We start from the raw sequence: 16,904 nt of genomic DNA on the forward strand, positions 1-16,904 counted from the left end.
AAAAATATATATATATATATATATATATATTCATATAAATTAGGGCTCGTTCCGATCGAGCTTCGACGTAACATTTAGTTAAACATCATCCACTCGTAGACGTAACACGAAATATAAAGAACATTAACACGATGTCAATGTTAATTTAGTTGGGCCCTTAAAAAGCGAATCTGCCGTTGCGCAGACGAGAAAATAAATGAAAGAAAAAGGACGCGAAGCACCATAAGAGACTCACGGGGCGGTCACTCTTTACGATTATGTTTCTTTTATGGTCCCTTTTCTCACCACGGCGTACATGGGTATTTACATAAATGATACACTCGCTCTGGGCGTAAATTCTCATACGCGAAATTTACATGCAGTTCCCTTAATTAGTGTGATCGTAAATTTAAAAAATTTTATTATCGAGCTTGTGCTACGCAAGAGTATCCTTAAAAATGGGAAAAAATTGTGAAAAGAGAATCCGTATATTTTCGAGAATGAGCGCCGAGGCTGGAATAGTCGAGCATCCAGCGCTCCGTACAAAAGAAAGGCGCTTAATGGCCGATAAAGATAATGTTATATAGTTCGCGAGGGTCAATGGTCGACACTTTGATATGCAAATGGCAAAGTGAGAGCGCTAAGTCAAAAATTTCTCCACCCGACGAACCAGCCCCGAGAGTCCCCCGCGAGATTGCGCGATCCTTTAAGCTCGAGCGCTCGGTAGTTGCGCGGTTTTAGCGCGATAAGAGGTACGTTGAGAGATATTCAGCGTCGCTTAACGATGATACGATTAACGCTCGTTAGGTCGGCCGAGGCTGCGGCTCGGAGACGTCACCGGGACTCGCGGCCACGTCCAGGCTGGGTTTCTGGCGCCCGGGCCTCGAGCGCGACAGCTCGGACCTCGAGCGGCTCTCCTGCCTGTGCCGCGAGCTCCACGACGAGGCGATACGCAGCAGCGGCGTCTGCTGGGCGACCGAGGCCCCGGTTACGGATGAGCCGGGCGCCCTCACCGAGCGCCGCAGCAACTCGAGCGAGAACCTGACGGCCCAGCCCAACGGCCAGGAGCTCTTTGCCCGCGACTGCAGAACCCGCCGCTCCCTGCAAATCGCCCAGCAGCCGGAGGATGGCCGAGCCCGCAGGCCCAGGAACGAGCTCGTCGCTGAGCGCGCGCGCACCTTCGAGGAGGCGGTGGTCGGGCCGCGCTCCAGCTGCCCAGAGAGCCGCACCCGAGCCAGTCCCAGCCTCCCCGGGAGCAGGGCTTTCGCCTCCATCGCCGACAACGACTTCGTCAAGAACGATCCCAATCATCCGTCCAAGGTCAACCAGCTGATCGCCAAGATGTCCCTTCAGGGCGCAGGTGAGCGAGTAGCGAGTCGTCGGGCTTATTGCCCGCCAGAGGCCGATCTGTCTCCTTCGCGAATTACGGACGGCCGACGGTGTGCTTGTCGAGCGAGACGACGCCCGTGACCTCGTTGAAGTTGGCTTAGCAGCGCGCAATTAAAAAGCAATTATTAATCTTACGTCCGCGAACGAATGAATTCGGGCGAGATGAATAGGATGATTTTTCTTTCGCTTATGTTCGGCTTAGGTCGGAGGTACGAGTGTTATGTTGTACGATTAGACGGTGCGCCTCGACATTATTCCTGTCGTCTGTCTATTGTCTTGATTTCCTGATAAATTCAGCGGTCAGCTCCCGGCTTAAGCCAACATTCTTCTTACGTAATTGGCAATGCCTATTGTTAATTATATAAATTAATTCCGCTCGTGTTTAGTGAATGAAAAAGAGAAGAAAAAAAGAAGAAGAAAAGAAAAAAAAAAAAAAAAAAAAAGAGAAAAAAAAAAGAACAAGAAAGAAAGAAAGAAAGAAAAAAAGGATAAAGGAGATGAAAACACGCGTGTCCGATTAAATTTTTATAACTCGAATTATTCGTCGAGCCGAGCGAGACTTTTTTTATATGGGAAGCCTCGAATTACTATATTTACAAGAGGACAAAGCCTTTGTTCGTCGCAATGATTTAATGCGCACGCTACTCGCGCGAGTCTAATCCTACTACCTGCATCGAGAGACTGACATTCCTATTGTCCTGATTTTAAGAAGCCGTTCCAACGCAATATCTCGTATATAAATATTGGTTGAGATGAGATTGAAGTTAAAGCTAATCGTTGGTGTGTATAAACTGTGATCCGACAGACAGGCGCAGACTGGAAATATTGGGCTTGTACAAACGTGCCGCGCAAACGTCATTATTTTGGTTTAGGAGTGATGGGGGTGGGGATGGGTGATGAGTGATGGGTGATGGGGATGGGGTGAAAGAAAGCGTAGGCGTATTAATGTAATTCGACATTAGTGGGGAGAGTAATTTGTCGCTCGGGGTGGTCGAATGACAGAATGGGTTGGCAACGGTGTCGCCTTATCCGGGGGCTAATCTGCCGATTGGCGCTCTCCTTACTCGCCAGGTCAGCAGCTGGGTCAGCGAGTGCGCGTGGCACCGGAACCGAGTGAGACGCGCAAGGCCAACAACAAGACGGTCGTGCACCTGAGGAACGCGGCCTCGCCCGTCCAGGACGGCGAGGACTTGCCGCCGCGTTGTATCAACGTGACGGCTATCAAGCTGGACAACGATGGCGAGCAACGACTGCGGGCCGAGGGTACGACTCTCGGATCCACCGAGGATGCCACCGTGCCACCCGCGACGAAGCCGGTCAAGCGGGTGGAGTTCTGCAAGACCGAGATACACTTCGCGGCCGACTCGGGCAAGGTGAACATCGTCGAGACGGACGGGAAGCCACCGCCGACGAATAATTTCAGGAGGCGACGAAGGAACGCAGGCCTCGGGACCGCCTCGAGCAATAACGCGCAGGTGAGGAAGACGATACGCCGAGGACGGCGCGTGAATCCAAAGCGTTTGGATCGTGTGTCGCGTGTCGCGGGGGCGAACGTACGATAATTCGCGGCTACGATACGATCATTCGTTCATTACAATTCATTCAATGTGTTGGTAAGACGAGCGTTTCGTATTTGCGAAGCATAAGTCGCGCTGAATTTTAATGTCTCGCGGGATATGATGGATGCTGGGCGAACGTAAGAAGCCTTTCGTGTTCGATCTGGGACTAATAGATTCGTCTAGATTCGTCTATCGATGTGCTCAATTATATTGCCCCTTGAAATTTCGTTAATTCGTTGGGCTGGAAGAGCCGTTGAAGCAAAATGGCCTCTCAATTGACGTTAATTTAATCGAACAATTTCACACGTTTTACCTTCAAGCTTCCATAGTAAAGAATTGATTATCATATAATTGTACGTTGTCGGTCGTTGTATCGAAGTTTTGCAATTGAATTCCATCCATTTTACACGGGGGAATGTTGTGCGTGTGAATTAGTGGGTGTAATATTTTTAATATTCGATAATATTTTTAACTATTTTTAACCATTTGCATATTATAAAGTAAAATCTTCGATGGGAAATGTTTGTCCGTCTAGGATTATGTCGCTCAAATTGACAGACTCATTCAAGATCGGATAATATCTTGAAAATAAAATTTCTCCGCGATGCAATATCGTTACTATAATGCAAAAGAAAAAGGAGACTTTTACGTAAAAAAATGGAGATGAATTTTTGATGAGCTCACAGACGATATTCAATAATAATGGGAAAGAAAAGTCTTTACCAATAGCATCGCTATGCCCAGCGAATATGATAATGCAATAAAGTCTTGAACCGTCAACACATTTTTCGAAACACATGTTTTATCGTTGTGCATTACTGCCTGGCGTAACTTAAGCCCATTACTTTATAATTGACCTTGTCTCATTATAAATTGCGATATGATGATTAATGATATGTATATTCCATAAGTATTTCGTATTTTGAACAGAAAAGTAACATGCCTCTGGTGCATTTTGGCGATACTTCTTACGAGAAGTATATTTTCGGAGGTCGAGGGAAATTATTACAGGATGATAAAAAGTCCGCGATTTCGAGCGAGAATCCAATAATCGAGGACAGCGTGAAAAACTTTAATCCGACGGAGACGGAAGTGAAAACGGAAAGGTGGCACTCCTCGGATAAAGTAAGGGAGAATGGTTTAGTTTCGGGTAGCGACATATGCACGGCCAAGGATTCGTACACGGACATGAATATGGAGAAGGTCGTCGATCATAATAATAAGTACAAGGGGACGCATACAACGACTGTGAATTTCCTTGGCGATGAGAGCAATGCTGTGCCAAAAGTTAACGAAGGTATAACATTTACTATTCAGATTCGTATTGTTTATCTCTACGTAGCAATCAGCGACACAGCTCCTTCAATATTTCTCAATTATTCACTTACACTACCACAGCCGTTATATTTACGTTTAAAGGCTTTATCTATCCTGACTTTGCAAGTAGTGTTTAAAAAAAAATTTTTAAATTACAAAAAATTACAAAAAATTACAAAAAATTACAAAAAAAACAATTTAGTAGTAGTTGGATAATTATTTCATCGTAAAACAATCAATATTCGGCTATTTTTATTATAGTATTTGTTACACATTTAAGGTCTGCTTATGTGTATATATAAATAGACGAGAGTAAGACAATATTTGAGGCAAATTAAGCACTTATCATTATAATGTAATTGAAACTTAATAAATTTGAGAAATATTGTTGCAGCACTCTGTATATAATTTATAATACGATTATAATTTAGTTTCTAACAATTTGTTATTAATCAGCATCATTTCGTAATTATACAGCACTAATGCTATTTGCGTAAACTATGTTGACTTATGTTTAAAATAATTAACTGTATTTTAAGAGAAGCTATTTTTTTTTTTTTTTTTTTTTTTTTTTTTTTTTTTTTTTTTTTTTTTTTTTTAATATCTATGCTTAACGATTGTAATTGAATTCGTTAATAATTGACGACGAATGGAAAAATGTAGTTTCTCTTTTCTTAATACGTGATTAAAAAGTTTTGTTTTTTTTTTTTGTTTTTTTTTTTGGGTTGCGAGGTCATAAACAAATATAATGGTTACATGAGAAATGAAATCGAATTATGCAATTTAAAGATCATTAATTCGAGTAATAGGATTTCATTATAAGATTCTTATACATAATGTATATTGCTAAAATCGTTTACACACGTACTTACAAGAACAACTACACATTCCCGCATAACGCGCGTGCTTGTGTGTGCGCGTGTGCGCGTTTATTGCTTTTTAAAAGTGTATTTAATTATCAGGAGGTGTAATCATAATTTATTGTTTCTCTTGCTCTTGTTAATTATTGATTTCATCGTTAATCTATTAATTAAAGGGATGAATTAGCATATCTTGATAAAAATGACGTATTTGAAGGAATAATGTAGCGTAAATATAATTGCATATATTTGAAATTCACAAGGAATACTCCACACGTTTCATGAGAAATTGGTGAATTTGTTTAAAGTGTGGTGTTTATACATAACATTATTATAAATGTTCGATTATTGCTGGATCGGAGTCGATAACATTATGTAGTTTAAAAAATTTTATCGTCGAATAATTTGCCATTGTACATTTACTCATTTGTCTGACAATGTCTTTGAAAATTATATAAAGTTCCAACGCAAAAATTGTAATAAATGGTAAATTATTCGACGATAAAATTGCTTTTTGTTTTATTGTAATTATACTCACTCAATCGGCCCAACATAAACTTGGGAAAATAGAGTTTCACCACAATGTTAAATAAATTGATCATAAATCTCATAAGCGAATTCTCGAGAAAATATAACGATTGTGGCTTAAACTAAAAGAACACTTTACTATGAGAATTAAGCTTACATTGCTACTTCGATTCATATTTATTCCTCACGTCCTATCATATTGCCCCTATAAATTCCGAGGAACGAAAATACAATTTAAGGATTGGGTTGAAGATAATCGCGGCATGTAGCCCTGTAAGCTTAACTTGTAATACAATCGAGTCAAGGTTAAGGGTCTATTCGTTCCTTGGATTGAACTTTCCATCCAAACGAATAAACAAACAAACAAACAAACAAACAAACAAACAAACAATAAAGAGACGATCTCGAGGGCAAGCAAAGACTAAAGATACGAACGTGCATATTAAGTGTGTAGCCGTCCCTTCGCAATAACCATCCAGCGTAGTTATACATTGCGTACATAATCAAGTGTCGCGCGGACGAGAATCGTTCGTTGCCAAGGTAACTTGGTTACCTTACATTCGTACAGTGTCGCTGCGCCAATAAGCATAACAGCTCGCATGAGTAGTATTTGTACGGTGGGCGATTGGAGGGTGAGGACGGGTTGTTGAACAGGATCCGGCGAAACAGAAAACGTAATTGCAGGGATAAGCGGCCGTAGGATTCAGCTGCAGTTTGCCGCTTCTAACAAGAATGTGAGTCCGATCGGCAGGGATGACGACGACGAGCACGACGACAACGATGACGATGACGAAGACGATGACGATCACGACGACGACGACGACGACGACGACGACGACGACGACGACGACGACGACGAGCAGGGGGACGCCGTCGTAAGTCGCACCACCAAGATAACCCTACGCTTGCCGGCCGTCATAAGCCAACACTCGCGCGTCTTGCAATGCAATCCCTTCTCGAATCTCAAGTCGGTGCGACTGGTCATGAGTATCGAGCAGATGATGGGGGATCGCGAAGTCCACCAGGATGGCTCAGTCTCCTTCAAGCGGCTCTTCTCCAGCCTCTGCAGCAACGTTGACGAGCCCGTGGACGGGCTGTCGTTAAGCGAGACCAAGAGGACCGACGGCGAGGCCTCCCCCAGGCTTTGGTCCCTCCAGCTCAAGTCCGAGCACAAGCCGCGGATGGGCAATCATCGACTCGAGCAGCATCGTCGTCGGCCCTTAGACCGATCGCGAATGATTACGGGTACTAGAGCCGTGTTTATTTATGCTTTAACGCATCTCTTAACGGCCAACGAGCTCCAACTTATTGCCAAGCTTTACTAAGATCCGTTTTTACACGACTCGCTACGTCTCGTGCTCATTCGCGAATTTCGCATGCCGTAGCTCGTAAGATTAGCTCGTACGATTAGCACGTAAAATTAGCACGTAAGATTATCTCGTACAGATTAGCTCGCAAGGTTTGCCAATGACGATGAATTCATTCTGTTATTCTCCTTAAGTAAGCTGTCCGCTGCATGTTCCGGACAGTCTTATTTTTGCTTCGGATTTTCATTTGGGAAAGCCAATCGATTTTATTATCAAGGCTCGTCAGTTTAGTTATCGATTATAAACATTCAGGGCCCCAATCTTAAACGCACTTGCATTTACGAACGTTTCCCCCCAAACATTACCAATCGAAGTTAATCTTTCGTATCAATCTCGCTCACTGATTTGATTTCATTGCACTGGTACATAACTATCAAATTTCAAAATACTATTCTTAATGTGCCATACGATTAGAACTTATCCATTGTTCGTTATAATATATAATAACATTTAATAAACTCTTCTCCCACCGCCATTGATTGGATTCCCTTCGTTAAAAATCTGTAAAATATATTTCGTCTTTATTCGCGATAACGTGGCATTGAATGGCCGATGAGCCGCTGTACATCATCCGCACCGATAAACATTCAATGAATCTTATTCGATTAAAATTAACTTTTGTATCATAAGCGCGTGTAGTCTTAATGGGTCGCCTTATTGTTACGAATGATGTTTTTTTTGTTTATTTTTTTTTTGTTTTTTTTTTTTGTTTTTTTTTTTTTTGTTTTTTTTTTCTAGATAAATCCAGCGGTGCTTTCCCAACGAGCAATCACGCCGTCTACAAAGACATTGATGCGATATCCGAGAGTCTGTCGAGCAAGAGTCAAGCCGTATCCAAGGATTCGGCGAATAATCAAGTTCTCCTGAAAATAGTTACGACGCACAAGCCAACATTAGCGAGAGTGGAGAGCGATCGTAATAATGTTAATCAGCTGAAGTGTCGATTGAAGAATCAAGGCGCTGACGTGCACGAGGACGGAAATGAAATTAAGCATTTGATTGGGGAAAACGGCAAAGACAATTCGCAAAATGCAAGCTGCTCTAATCTTGAAGCCAAAGACTACTGTGATAATATTAATGAATTTAATGCAATTGTTACGAACGGCATCGAGGCCCCAACGTATGAGAATATATTTGATGCTGTAAGCGACGATGTGCCGCTTTATGAAAATTTCCAAGTTATCAATAGTAAGCCAGTGAAAGATAAGAGAGTTGCGAATGGGAAGACGTCGATGAAAAAGCGCTCGTTAAATTCACAAAGCGATAAAGTATCTGGCAATTTGTATGACAGAAGGCATAGGAGAATTCCCTCGAAAATTGTCACCGCTTTTAACAACGAAGGATCATCAATCGACAAGTGCAATAAAATAAAATCTGACAAATTGAAGAGTACGCGATCGTCAACACCTATATCAACATTATCCAGTACTAAGAGCGACAAAAATTCACATAATTTCATAGAGCATTCAGAATTTAAGCGCACGAATAAAATAAGCCCTCGCTTAAATAATTCACGGGATAATTCAATAAAACGCTACAAAGACACCAAGCTTACAAGAGATGATAATTTGTCGGGCGTACAAGTAAGGAGAAAAGCTTCATCAAAATCCGATTCTGCGAAACAGGAATACAAAGGCGCGGCTTTAAGTAATAATACCGAGAAAAGTAATGGACACACGAGGTAGGATGATTAATATGTAATACAATGAGCGCGTCGACATTTAACAAAACGATAATGTATAACGATAATTGTAAACTCTAGATCGAAGAAGCCCGTAGAGGTTGTCTATCAAACTGCCGTTTTTAATATGAAAAATGAAAAGCTCTCCAAGCCTGTAAAAGCAAAGGAATCAAAAGGGCCTCGCTTGATAAATGATTTCATATGTGTAAGCAAAATGAGACGACCATCCGACAATAAAAGAATAATAAAAAGTATGGCAAATGTTTTATTAATATACACATTTATTCACGAAAATTGTTATAAATTAATAAATTATCAAAGTTCAATCATTTTTGCAGCAGCCATTGTGTCACAAAATACAAGTAAAAGAAAAGAGACACCAACCACAATACACAGGTAAACATCATCACCATTCTGGATACTTAATTATTAAATTTATAATCATTTATTGAAGTTTATGATGTTTTGTGTTTCAGACAATAATAAATAACAAATATTAATAATACGTTCCTCCAAATTGATATATCTACCTACCTACATACATTCGTGCGCGCGCGCACACGCACTCACGCAAACACACGCACGCACACACACGCACACACACACACACACACATATATATATATATATATATATGTATATATATGTATATATAATCGCCTTATGACAAAATTTGATCCTAATTTTGAAGTAACTACTTATAATAAGCGGAATAAGAGTTCCTCTCATTCTACATCAAATCTGTAAATGTTAACAATGACTCTACAATACAATGACTGAAATAAACGAACTTATATAATAATAATAATAATGCTCAAAAAGCTTGATCGCTCTTTTTCTTTACATTAAATTACTAATAATTCATGAATAAAGGATGCAGTATAAGCCCAAATTTAATAAAGTACTTTTTTATCACCTTATTTTTCTTAATACATTAACATACATAATAAATTTAATGAAATTTAAGTTATTTATTATAATAATGTACATGAACCGTGCGAGTTCAATCGTGAATATCTTCAGTTTTGTATTTAATTATAAGTATTGTGACAATGGAGTTTAACCTAAATATTGTACAAAATAAAGAAAGCAATTTTCTAGAATTGGACTAATATAGTTATTAATGAATGTGATTTATATTAAAATATTATTTGTGTGACGTAAAGGAAAAACAAATTCCAAAAAAATGCCTTCAAAGGATACAAATTCTTGTTAATAGATGTTTTATACAATGAAAGTCCGTTATGGATCCGTTGTATCCAATCTCTTAAATATGATAGAAATGACTAAAATTACTTATAATGAATTGTTAAGATCCAATCGAGGTCTTTTACTACGAACTTCTTCCGGTGAATCTCCATTAACTGATAGTAATTCTCGTTTTCTCTCCGTAGTCTAAAATTATTATAAAACATTAGCCGTTGGGAAAAAGGAAATTTGGTAGATATACATAAAATTTTATAAATTAAATGTCATTAGTAAATTACTTTTTTGTCCCATCGTTGATGCAGGTACCTCAAAACTATCGTTGTTTTTTCTGTTACAATAACTGAAAAGATAATATAATTTTAGTAAATTTTATCGTTAATAAATGATTATATAGAATATATATATATATATTTATTTTAGATTTATTAATTAGTCTTAACTATACGGTGGTAAAATTAATTTCATTTTTAATGATTTTTTTTTTTTTTTTTTATTATAGCTTGTATATTTTTTCATATTAGTCATAATATAATTTTAACACGATAGACTCTTTTAATTAATGCGAAAAGTGCGTTATTATAATGTTTAAAAGTTATGAAATTTCGCCAACAGTACAATGAGCTGAAACGAATTTAACGTCAATAGCGAATTAGCTAGTATTATTATCGAATAAGATTCTCAAGAAATAACAAATAATATTTTATTATCAATATTTTACAATAATTTTTCACCTTGTTCCGAAGGGTAGTCCTTTGTTGGAAGGTAAACGGATGGTCTTTTGACACAGGTTCTGTTTCCATTATCGGTGTGAAAGTTAGCAAAATTGTTCTCGTCAATTGAAGGTAATCCATTAAGAAACTCTGCTACAGACTAGAAAGACACATAGAAATTAGGCATTTTAACACAATCGGATAATTAAAATATCTGCATTTATTAATTATGATAAATTTGTTAAATATAATACGTTAGGCGTTAAAAACCTCACGATATTATGTCAAAGTATTTAAGCATCTTGTAGGTTAAGTTTAAACAAGTCACTTTATCCGAACGTTTTATTTGCAAAGCGAATAGATATCGTAAACGGTTGATCACGAAAACGTCTTTGTACGTTAGACAAGATTAAAGAATTAAAGATCAATATATATATATATATATATATATATATATATATATATATATATATTTTATATATATATATTTATCCTAAAAAAATAAAATATATATATATATATATATATATATATATATATATATATATATATATATATTATATATATTAGTATTTAACCTAAAACCATAAAAATATAAATACGTAAATTAGAAATTTTTATTTACCATTGTCGAAGAGTCGAAAGACTCGATGAATCTCTATGAAATTCAAACTCAATGGAGAAGTTAATAGATGACCAAAGTATAAACTGAACTAGATAATTCTATTGTCTTAATAGGACGAAACAAAACATTTCACCAATATCGCATAATTGTCATGATTTTCTTTTGAAGCAGCTGAAAGGGCTGGAAGTCTGGACTCTTGGAGTGTCTGGACAGTGTATTCAATCGTAGTCTGGACAAATCAAAACGATCCATCGGTGTCTACGTTCTTATTGGCCATCTCCGTTACTCTCGCAGCGTTGCCAATAAAGTCAAACGACTTCAGCTTTTTGAGTACTCGGGGCAGGGAGTTGGGTGTATGAGTAACGGTTTCGCGTAAAGAAAATGGCATCGCCGCGATAGTCAGAGTAAAAGTTCCTTCTCCCACATTCAAATATCCTTATCGACGACGTCTTTATAAACAGACTGGTTTGTCATTGTAATAAGTTATAATGTGCCATTGGGCGACAATAATGAGAAAGCATATAATTTTATTTACTCACTTCGAGACTTTGTGATTTACGTAAGCCAGTGGTTGCTTTATTGTCGAAGATGATTCAAGAGAAGTGGACGGATTTGGTGAAAGGCTGTTGCTCGAATCATTATAATCTTAAAATTAAATCAAATCATGGCAATTATCACTGCCCAACGACAGTTAGTTTTGCTCTGTGTGCTTTTAATGCCGACGATGAACTACTCGTTACAATAGATAGCAATGGTATTGCTTACTGTATCGATCTGTCCAGTACCCCAGCTTATCGAGTATTGGGCTCTGTAGGTCCGAGTACCAGTCTAATGTTCAACCCTACGGATAGAAATGAACTTTTTATTGGCTTAAATTCAACGAGTATTAAGGTTTTAAGAATAAATGATATTAGTAATTTTTGCTTGTTAGCCGGTCATTCGGCGCCAATTATAAATATATCATTTTACAAAGATTATTGTATGACAGCGTCGAGTAAAGAAGTGATTATATGGCAAATCCAGTCGTACTGCAAGGTTTATCAATTGCTTCTGAACGTAAAGAGTATAGTTATCAAGAAAGCCATATTTTCAAATTTAGGTCATGTAGCTATTTTATATGAGAATAATTTGATACAATCGTGGATGTTTCAACAATTTGATAAAGATAATAAAATTAATGCTCGAAAGTATGGTTTGAAAAATATTAAGGATCTTCAGTTTACGAAAGATGGGAGAGCAATGATTGTATGTGGAGTGCAGAATAAAATTTTAGTATTTAATACTACAAATTACGACCTGTTAAAAAGTACAGATTGTTTTACGGGTGTAAGGCAATTTTCAGTGATTTCGTTACCATTGGATGGTGGGGCAAATTCGATTGTAGCAGTCCTCACGACGGATTGTACTTTGAAATTTGTAAATTTAGTTACATCTGATATTATTGACAGTTGTTGTGAATCACTGACAGGAATAAAGAAAATTCTAGTTTCGCATAGAGGGCATTACATGGCTTACATAAGTAAAGAAGGACATTTGGAAATTATAGTTTTAAATAAAATTCTACATTTACATTTTAATCCCAGGCTTAGAATAAAAAGGGAACAAAAAAAATCTGTTTCCCATCAAACGGAGGATAATTTAAAATATGTGCACCATGCCATAAAAGAGGAATTGAAGTTGCAGCGGCTAATGCCAATATTAAAAGAATTTGGCGAGTATCCTGAAAAGCATCGGAGATTGATTTGGACAACAATCATGGAATTACCCAGTAACAAGAAAGCCTATAATAATTTTTCAAATAAAGCGCCGCACGAAGCAATATTTGACATATTAAAGATTGATATTTCAACCGATAAAACTAGAAATACACCGGTGAGCATAACACTAAGTTGCTTACTTCACTGGTGTCCAATTCTTGAAAAATGCTCTTTCCTACCAAAATTAATCGCACCTTTTGTAAATGTCTTTAAGGTAAATTAGCTTACGATACGCTAAGCTATGAATTTATGAATAAATCAGCAACAAATAACGAAAAGTCAAACGTCTTTCTGAGATATTTATAAGCTTATGCACAATATTAAATGTCATTCTTTTTAGTTAATTAATTTATGTTTTTACAGACTATTCCAATTCTTGGATTCGAAGCATCCGTATTTATTATTTTAAATTATTGTCAAAAATGGTTTGAATATCATCCTTTGCCACCTCTCAATGTTCTAGGCATAATTGAAAATATATTGTTAGAAGCGGATCCGTTACTTTTTAATTATTTCGCTAATAAAGGCATTACATCTAGTGATTACGCATGGCCTTTGCTACAAAGTACAATGAGCGAGGTACTCGGAACGAAAGATTGGCTAATTATGTGGGATCATTTACTCTCGCTTTGCAAACCATGGTTCCTCCTGATGTGCACAGTAGCATATAATATTATCTATCGTAAAACTATCACTACGAAGTTACAAACCGTCGATGATTTGCAACAATTTTACAAGACTCAAGGACACGTTTCCATTAAAAATTTATTAAAGGTTGCTCATAAATTAGATTGCGAAACACCATACGAAATCCATCCGCGCCGATATCTTAAGTAAGAATTTCAGAAGAGTACGTTAATTGAGTCGAGTGATAAATTTATCAGCCAAGTTAATATGATATATAATTAATTTTGTTTTAGGAAAGATATAAATGTGTTAGCAAAGGAAGGGCCGTATCCGCCGTTTCTCCAATTCGAATTTCCAAAATATTTAACGGATGAATTGCGAGGTGCGAATCTAAAGCATCTTAAGGAGAAAGAGCGTCAGTTACGAGGACTGCAACTTAACACAGCTGAACTTATGGAAGAGAAACGACTGCGTATAGAAAAAGATAATTTTATGAAAAGTATACAGGAAATGAGGTTAAATGGTACTCGTTGTAATGATAACTTGAAGCTTGGATATTGCAATTAATTATAAAAATAATGAAATACATATATTTCGTAGAAATTCGTAGGTGCTACGAGAATCAAGTATTGGACGATAAGAGGCTATTAGAATATGCAAAGAGACAAACGGACGATTCGAATTCTTGTCAATATTTACACAAGACAAAATGGACCAATTTAGAATGCGACGGTCAAGAGTATATTTGTACAGCAGATTTTAAGAGAAATAAACGAAAAAATAAATATAAAAATTGCAAATTACTTCAGGAACAAGTAGATCGATTGGAATTTGAAGTGCAAGATTTACTTACAACACTGTATAATAAATCATCGAGGACAAAATCGAAAATTATATAGGTGCTCTGATAATTTCGTATAGCGTTAATAAAGCCTAATCTAGTCTCATTGAGTATTTATAGTTAAATAATTATTATATTGAAAAAAATATTTTTATAATATATTATAATATAATATTAAAAATATACAAATTTTCAAAGGTCGCATATTTATTTAATAATAAATTCCATTTGGCAGAAGAGATAATTAATTTTGTAAGTCAATTAAATTGCAGTAAGGAATGTAGCGGAGCTTCAAGTTTGGAGCGTCCTTTAAAAGATGTCAATTCTATTATGACTAGACATTCGACTGTTACCACTCCTAATTCTTTTAAAAGTTTTTCTGCAGCCGACATAGTTCCTAAATACATACAAAATTAATGAGTAAAATTGCTTTTTTCTCTTTCCTTTTTCTTTCTTAGAATCTTAAAAAATCTTACCACCGGTCGCTATAAGATCGTCAACAATCAGTGCTTTCTTTTTTCCTTGCACAGCATCAGTCTGAATTTCAAATGTATCCTAAAAATTTATATTAATCGAGCTTAAATAACATTTCATTCGCGTATTAAGAGGTGGATGAAATAAGCAAGATAATGGACATTTAAACGATGCACAATAAGATGTTAACGCAGACGGCAATCACAAACATTTATAATTTACATTCTAAGCTAGATGATAATAGACGATACTCGCTTCTGTCGAAACAAAGTACAATATTAGGCAACAATTTATAACAACCTCTCCGTATTCCAGGGTATAGTTTTGTCGAAAAACTTTACCCGGTAGTTTTCCTTTCTTTCTGATTGGGATAAATGGCTTTGCCAATCCTAAGCTGATTATCGGGCCTAGTAAGAAGCCTTTTGAATCCAGACCCACGATGATGTCAATATCTAGTAAAGCCACGTGTTCCACTAACAGATCTTTTAATGCTTGCAGAGCCTGGGCATTTTGAAAAATTTCAAATACATCGCTGAAAAAAAAATGAAGAAAAAAGAAAAGAAAAAAATTTGCTATAATTCACAATCAACGCATAAAATTTCAAAAGCTAATACATATTATTATTATAAACTTATTACCGAAATAAAACTCCTGTTTTTGGAAAATCTGGATAGCTTTTTATTGCTTCTTTGACTAACTTCAATTTATAAGCTTTTTCCATTTTGTTGACGATAACTGAAACAAAATTACATTATATATTTGATGCAATTATCACATCAAATGCGAAAATAATACTACAAAATTGTAAAATAATTAAATATTTATAAGAGCATACGTAACGCAGACATAAAAATATGAAAATATTGTAACGTTAAAAAATGTAAATTGTTTAGAAAAAATTGACTATTTTTTCTTCTTCTTCTTATATGTAATAACAAACAATTATTATAATTTTTCCTTCGAGATGATAAGATTAATAGCTTATTATATAAAAATGATTAGTGGCATTTATATACTTGACTACGTTTAACAGAAACTAATGAAAATTGTATTAAAAGTTTCACTTACATCTTTGAAATAAACCAAATTTTAAATACTAATGCCTACATACATTTTAGCTTTCGCAAGATGCCAATGGATCAACTGTTTCTAATACATACTTCTTCATTTGCAGGGACTTTATCTCGTACTTCGCGAAGATACGGATGCAACAACATCATTTTCAGATTAAAATTTAGAAATGTTGACGTTACGTTACGGTCAGTTACGCAGAGGCGAGACGATTACGTACAGAAACCGTGCGAGCAATTGAAATTGACTTCTGCTCAATATTTCTGAAGAAATGGTTAAAAGAAGGGAATAAATGCTTTGTAGGGATTATTCGTCGGACGATAATGAAAAATTGCACCAGCGGCCGAAGCTGTTAGCTTTGATCGCAAATGATTAGAAAGCTTTAAGCTTTATGACCGTCGATAATATATCGTATCGATAATACAAGCTCGAGCATTAAAATGAATTCGATTATAAGGCCAAAACAGAGCTTGGATTTGCCCTGCACAATGCACATTCCATACCCAATGCCCTCGAATGCCGTCGTACACAGTGTATTTATTATCTAATATTATCAGCTCGCACGCAACGTTAAATTGAAATTTAGTTGAGCTGCAGATGGCGAAGCTGTCGCTCCCCTGGCAAAGGGGGAGGGGCAACGAATTGAAAAAGATGGCTCTTTCGACCAGCAGATTAGAATGTTATTAGTCATCCAATTGCTGTTTACGAGGGCGAATATCAGCTGGATGCGTTGCGAAAGTGGCGGAGAAGTAGCCGAGCTGCTGTGACAGTTCTGCGATTTTCTTTAATAGGAGCTAGTGCGGTTTGCCACGACAGAATCTAGCTTATTAAAATGAAGAACTTTTTGTCGAGTTCCTTGCCTTTTGACGCTGACGTCGGTAAGGGTAGAACGTAATTCTATTTCTCTTTC

The 16,904-nt window shown here is 36.8% G+C and overlaps 5 protein-coding genes across 5 annotated transcripts in view; 3 read left to right on the top strand and 2 right to left on the bottom strand.

Moving 5' to 3' along the window:
- The window catches only part of LOC105366616 (uncharacterized), a 14,165-nt gene extending 4,925 nt beyond the window's left edge, over positions 1-9,240 (top strand). The window contains exons 3-9 of the mRNA XM_011505116.1: positions 787-1,339; positions 2,440-2,843; positions 3,858-4,224; positions 6,317-6,877; positions 7,738-8,680; positions 8,762-8,931; positions 9,019-9,240. Of these exons, the coding sequence (XP_011503418.1) occupies positions 787-1,339; positions 2,440-2,843; positions 3,858-4,224; positions 6,317-6,877; positions 7,738-8,680; positions 8,762-8,931; positions 9,019-9,080 (3,060 nt within the window). The 3' untranslated portion in view covers positions 9,081-9,240. The remainder of the gene's footprint in view (positions 1-786; positions 1,340-2,439; positions 2,844-3,857; positions 4,225-6,316; positions 6,878-7,737; positions 8,681-8,761; positions 8,932-9,018) is intronic.
- A 695-nt stretch (positions 9,241-9,935) lies between these two features.
- On the bottom strand, positions 9,936-11,501 carry LOC105366618 (DET1- and DDB1-associated protein 1). The gene is made up of 4 exons (XM_011505117.1): positions 11,487-11,501; positions 10,621-10,759; positions 10,168-10,229; positions 9,936-10,075 (listed from the first exon to the last, which is right to left on the bottom strand). Exons 1-4 carry the CDS (start codon positions 11,499-11,501, stop codon positions 9,977-9,979), a joined length of 315 nt encoding a protein of 104 aa, XP_011503419.1. The 3' UTR covers positions 9,936-9,976.
- A 268-nt stretch (positions 11,502-11,769) lies between these two features.
- LOC105366581 (TBC1 domain family member 31) lies at positions 11,770-14,543 on the top strand. Its single transcript, XM_011505077.1, has 4 exons — positions 11,770-13,195; positions 13,345-13,814; positions 13,902-14,131; positions 14,209-14,543. Exons 1-4 carry the CDS (start codon positions 11,813-11,815, stop codon positions 14,505-14,507), a joined length of 2,382 nt encoding a protein of 793 aa, XP_011503379.1. The 5' UTR covers positions 11,770-11,812; the 3' UTR covers positions 14,508-14,543.
- A 101-nt stretch (positions 14,544-14,644) lies between these two features.
- On the bottom strand, positions 14,645-16,169 carry Aprt (adenine phosphoribosyltransferase). The gene is made up of 5 exons (XM_011505079.1): positions 15,992-16,169; positions 15,562-15,658; positions 15,224-15,455; positions 14,926-15,004; positions 14,645-14,846 (listed from the first exon to the last, which is right to left on the bottom strand). The coding sequence occupies exons 2-5, from the start codon at positions 15,642-15,644 to the stop codon at positions 14,707-14,709; spliced, it is 534 nt and encodes a 177-aa protein (XP_011503381.1). The 5' UTR covers positions 15,645-15,658; positions 15,992-16,169; the 3' UTR covers positions 14,645-14,706.
- Positions 16,170-16,621: 452 nt separating this feature from the next.
- Stam (signal transducing adaptor molecule) overlaps positions 16,622-16,904 on the top strand; it is a 4,711-nt gene continuing 4,428 nt past the window's right edge. The window contains exon 1 of the mRNA XM_011505080.1: positions 16,622-16,872. Coding sequence (XP_011503382.1) covers positions 16,827-16,872 — 46 coding nt within the window. The 5' untranslated portion in view covers positions 16,622-16,826. The remainder of the gene's footprint in view (positions 16,873-16,904) is intronic.

The sequence above is a fragment of the Ceratosolen solmsi genome, unplaced genomic scaffold, assembly GCF_000503995.2.
Source record: "Ceratosolen solmsi marchali unplaced genomic scaffold, CerSol_1.0 scaffold16, whole genome shotgun sequence".
Taxonomy (NCBI): domain Eukaryota; kingdom Metazoa; phylum Arthropoda; class Insecta; order Hymenoptera; family Agaonidae; genus Ceratosolen; species Ceratosolen solmsi.

Bases quoted from the DNA above. Each gene is read 5' to 3' on its own strand.
- LOC105366618 (XM_011505117.1), bottom strand. The intron at 10,230-10,620 runs GTGAAAAATTAT...TTATCTTTTCAG, and splicing joins GGACTACCCTTCGGAACAAG to TTATTGTAACAGAAAAAACA. The intron at 10,076-10,167 runs GTAATTTACTAA...TAATAATTTTAG, and splicing joins ATCAACGATGGGACAAAAAA to ACTACGGAGAGAAAACGAGA.
- LOC105366581 (XM_011505077.1), top strand. From the start codon at position 11,813: ATGATTCAAGAGAAGTGGACGGATTTGGTGAAAGGCTGTTGCTCGAAT. The intron at 13,196-13,344 runs GTAAATTAGCTT...ATGTTTTTACAG, and splicing joins CTTTTGTAAATGTCTTTAAG to ACTATTCCAATTCTTGGATT. The intron at 14,132-14,208 runs GTACTCGTTGTA...TATATTTCGTAG, and splicing joins ACAGGAAATGAGGTTAAATG to AAATTCGTAGGTGCTACGAG.
- Aprt (XM_011505079.1), bottom strand. From the start codon at position 15,644: ATGGAAAAAGCTTATAAATTGAAGTTAGTCAAAGAAGCAATAAAAAGC. The intron at 15,005-15,223 runs GTTGTTATAAAT...ATAAATTTTTAG, and splicing joins ATACCCTGGAATACGGAGAG to GATACATTTGAAATTCAGAC. The intron at 14,847-14,925 runs GTAAGATTTTTT...GTATGTATTTAG, and splicing joins CGATCTTATAGCGACCGGTG to GAACTATGTCGGCTGCAGAA.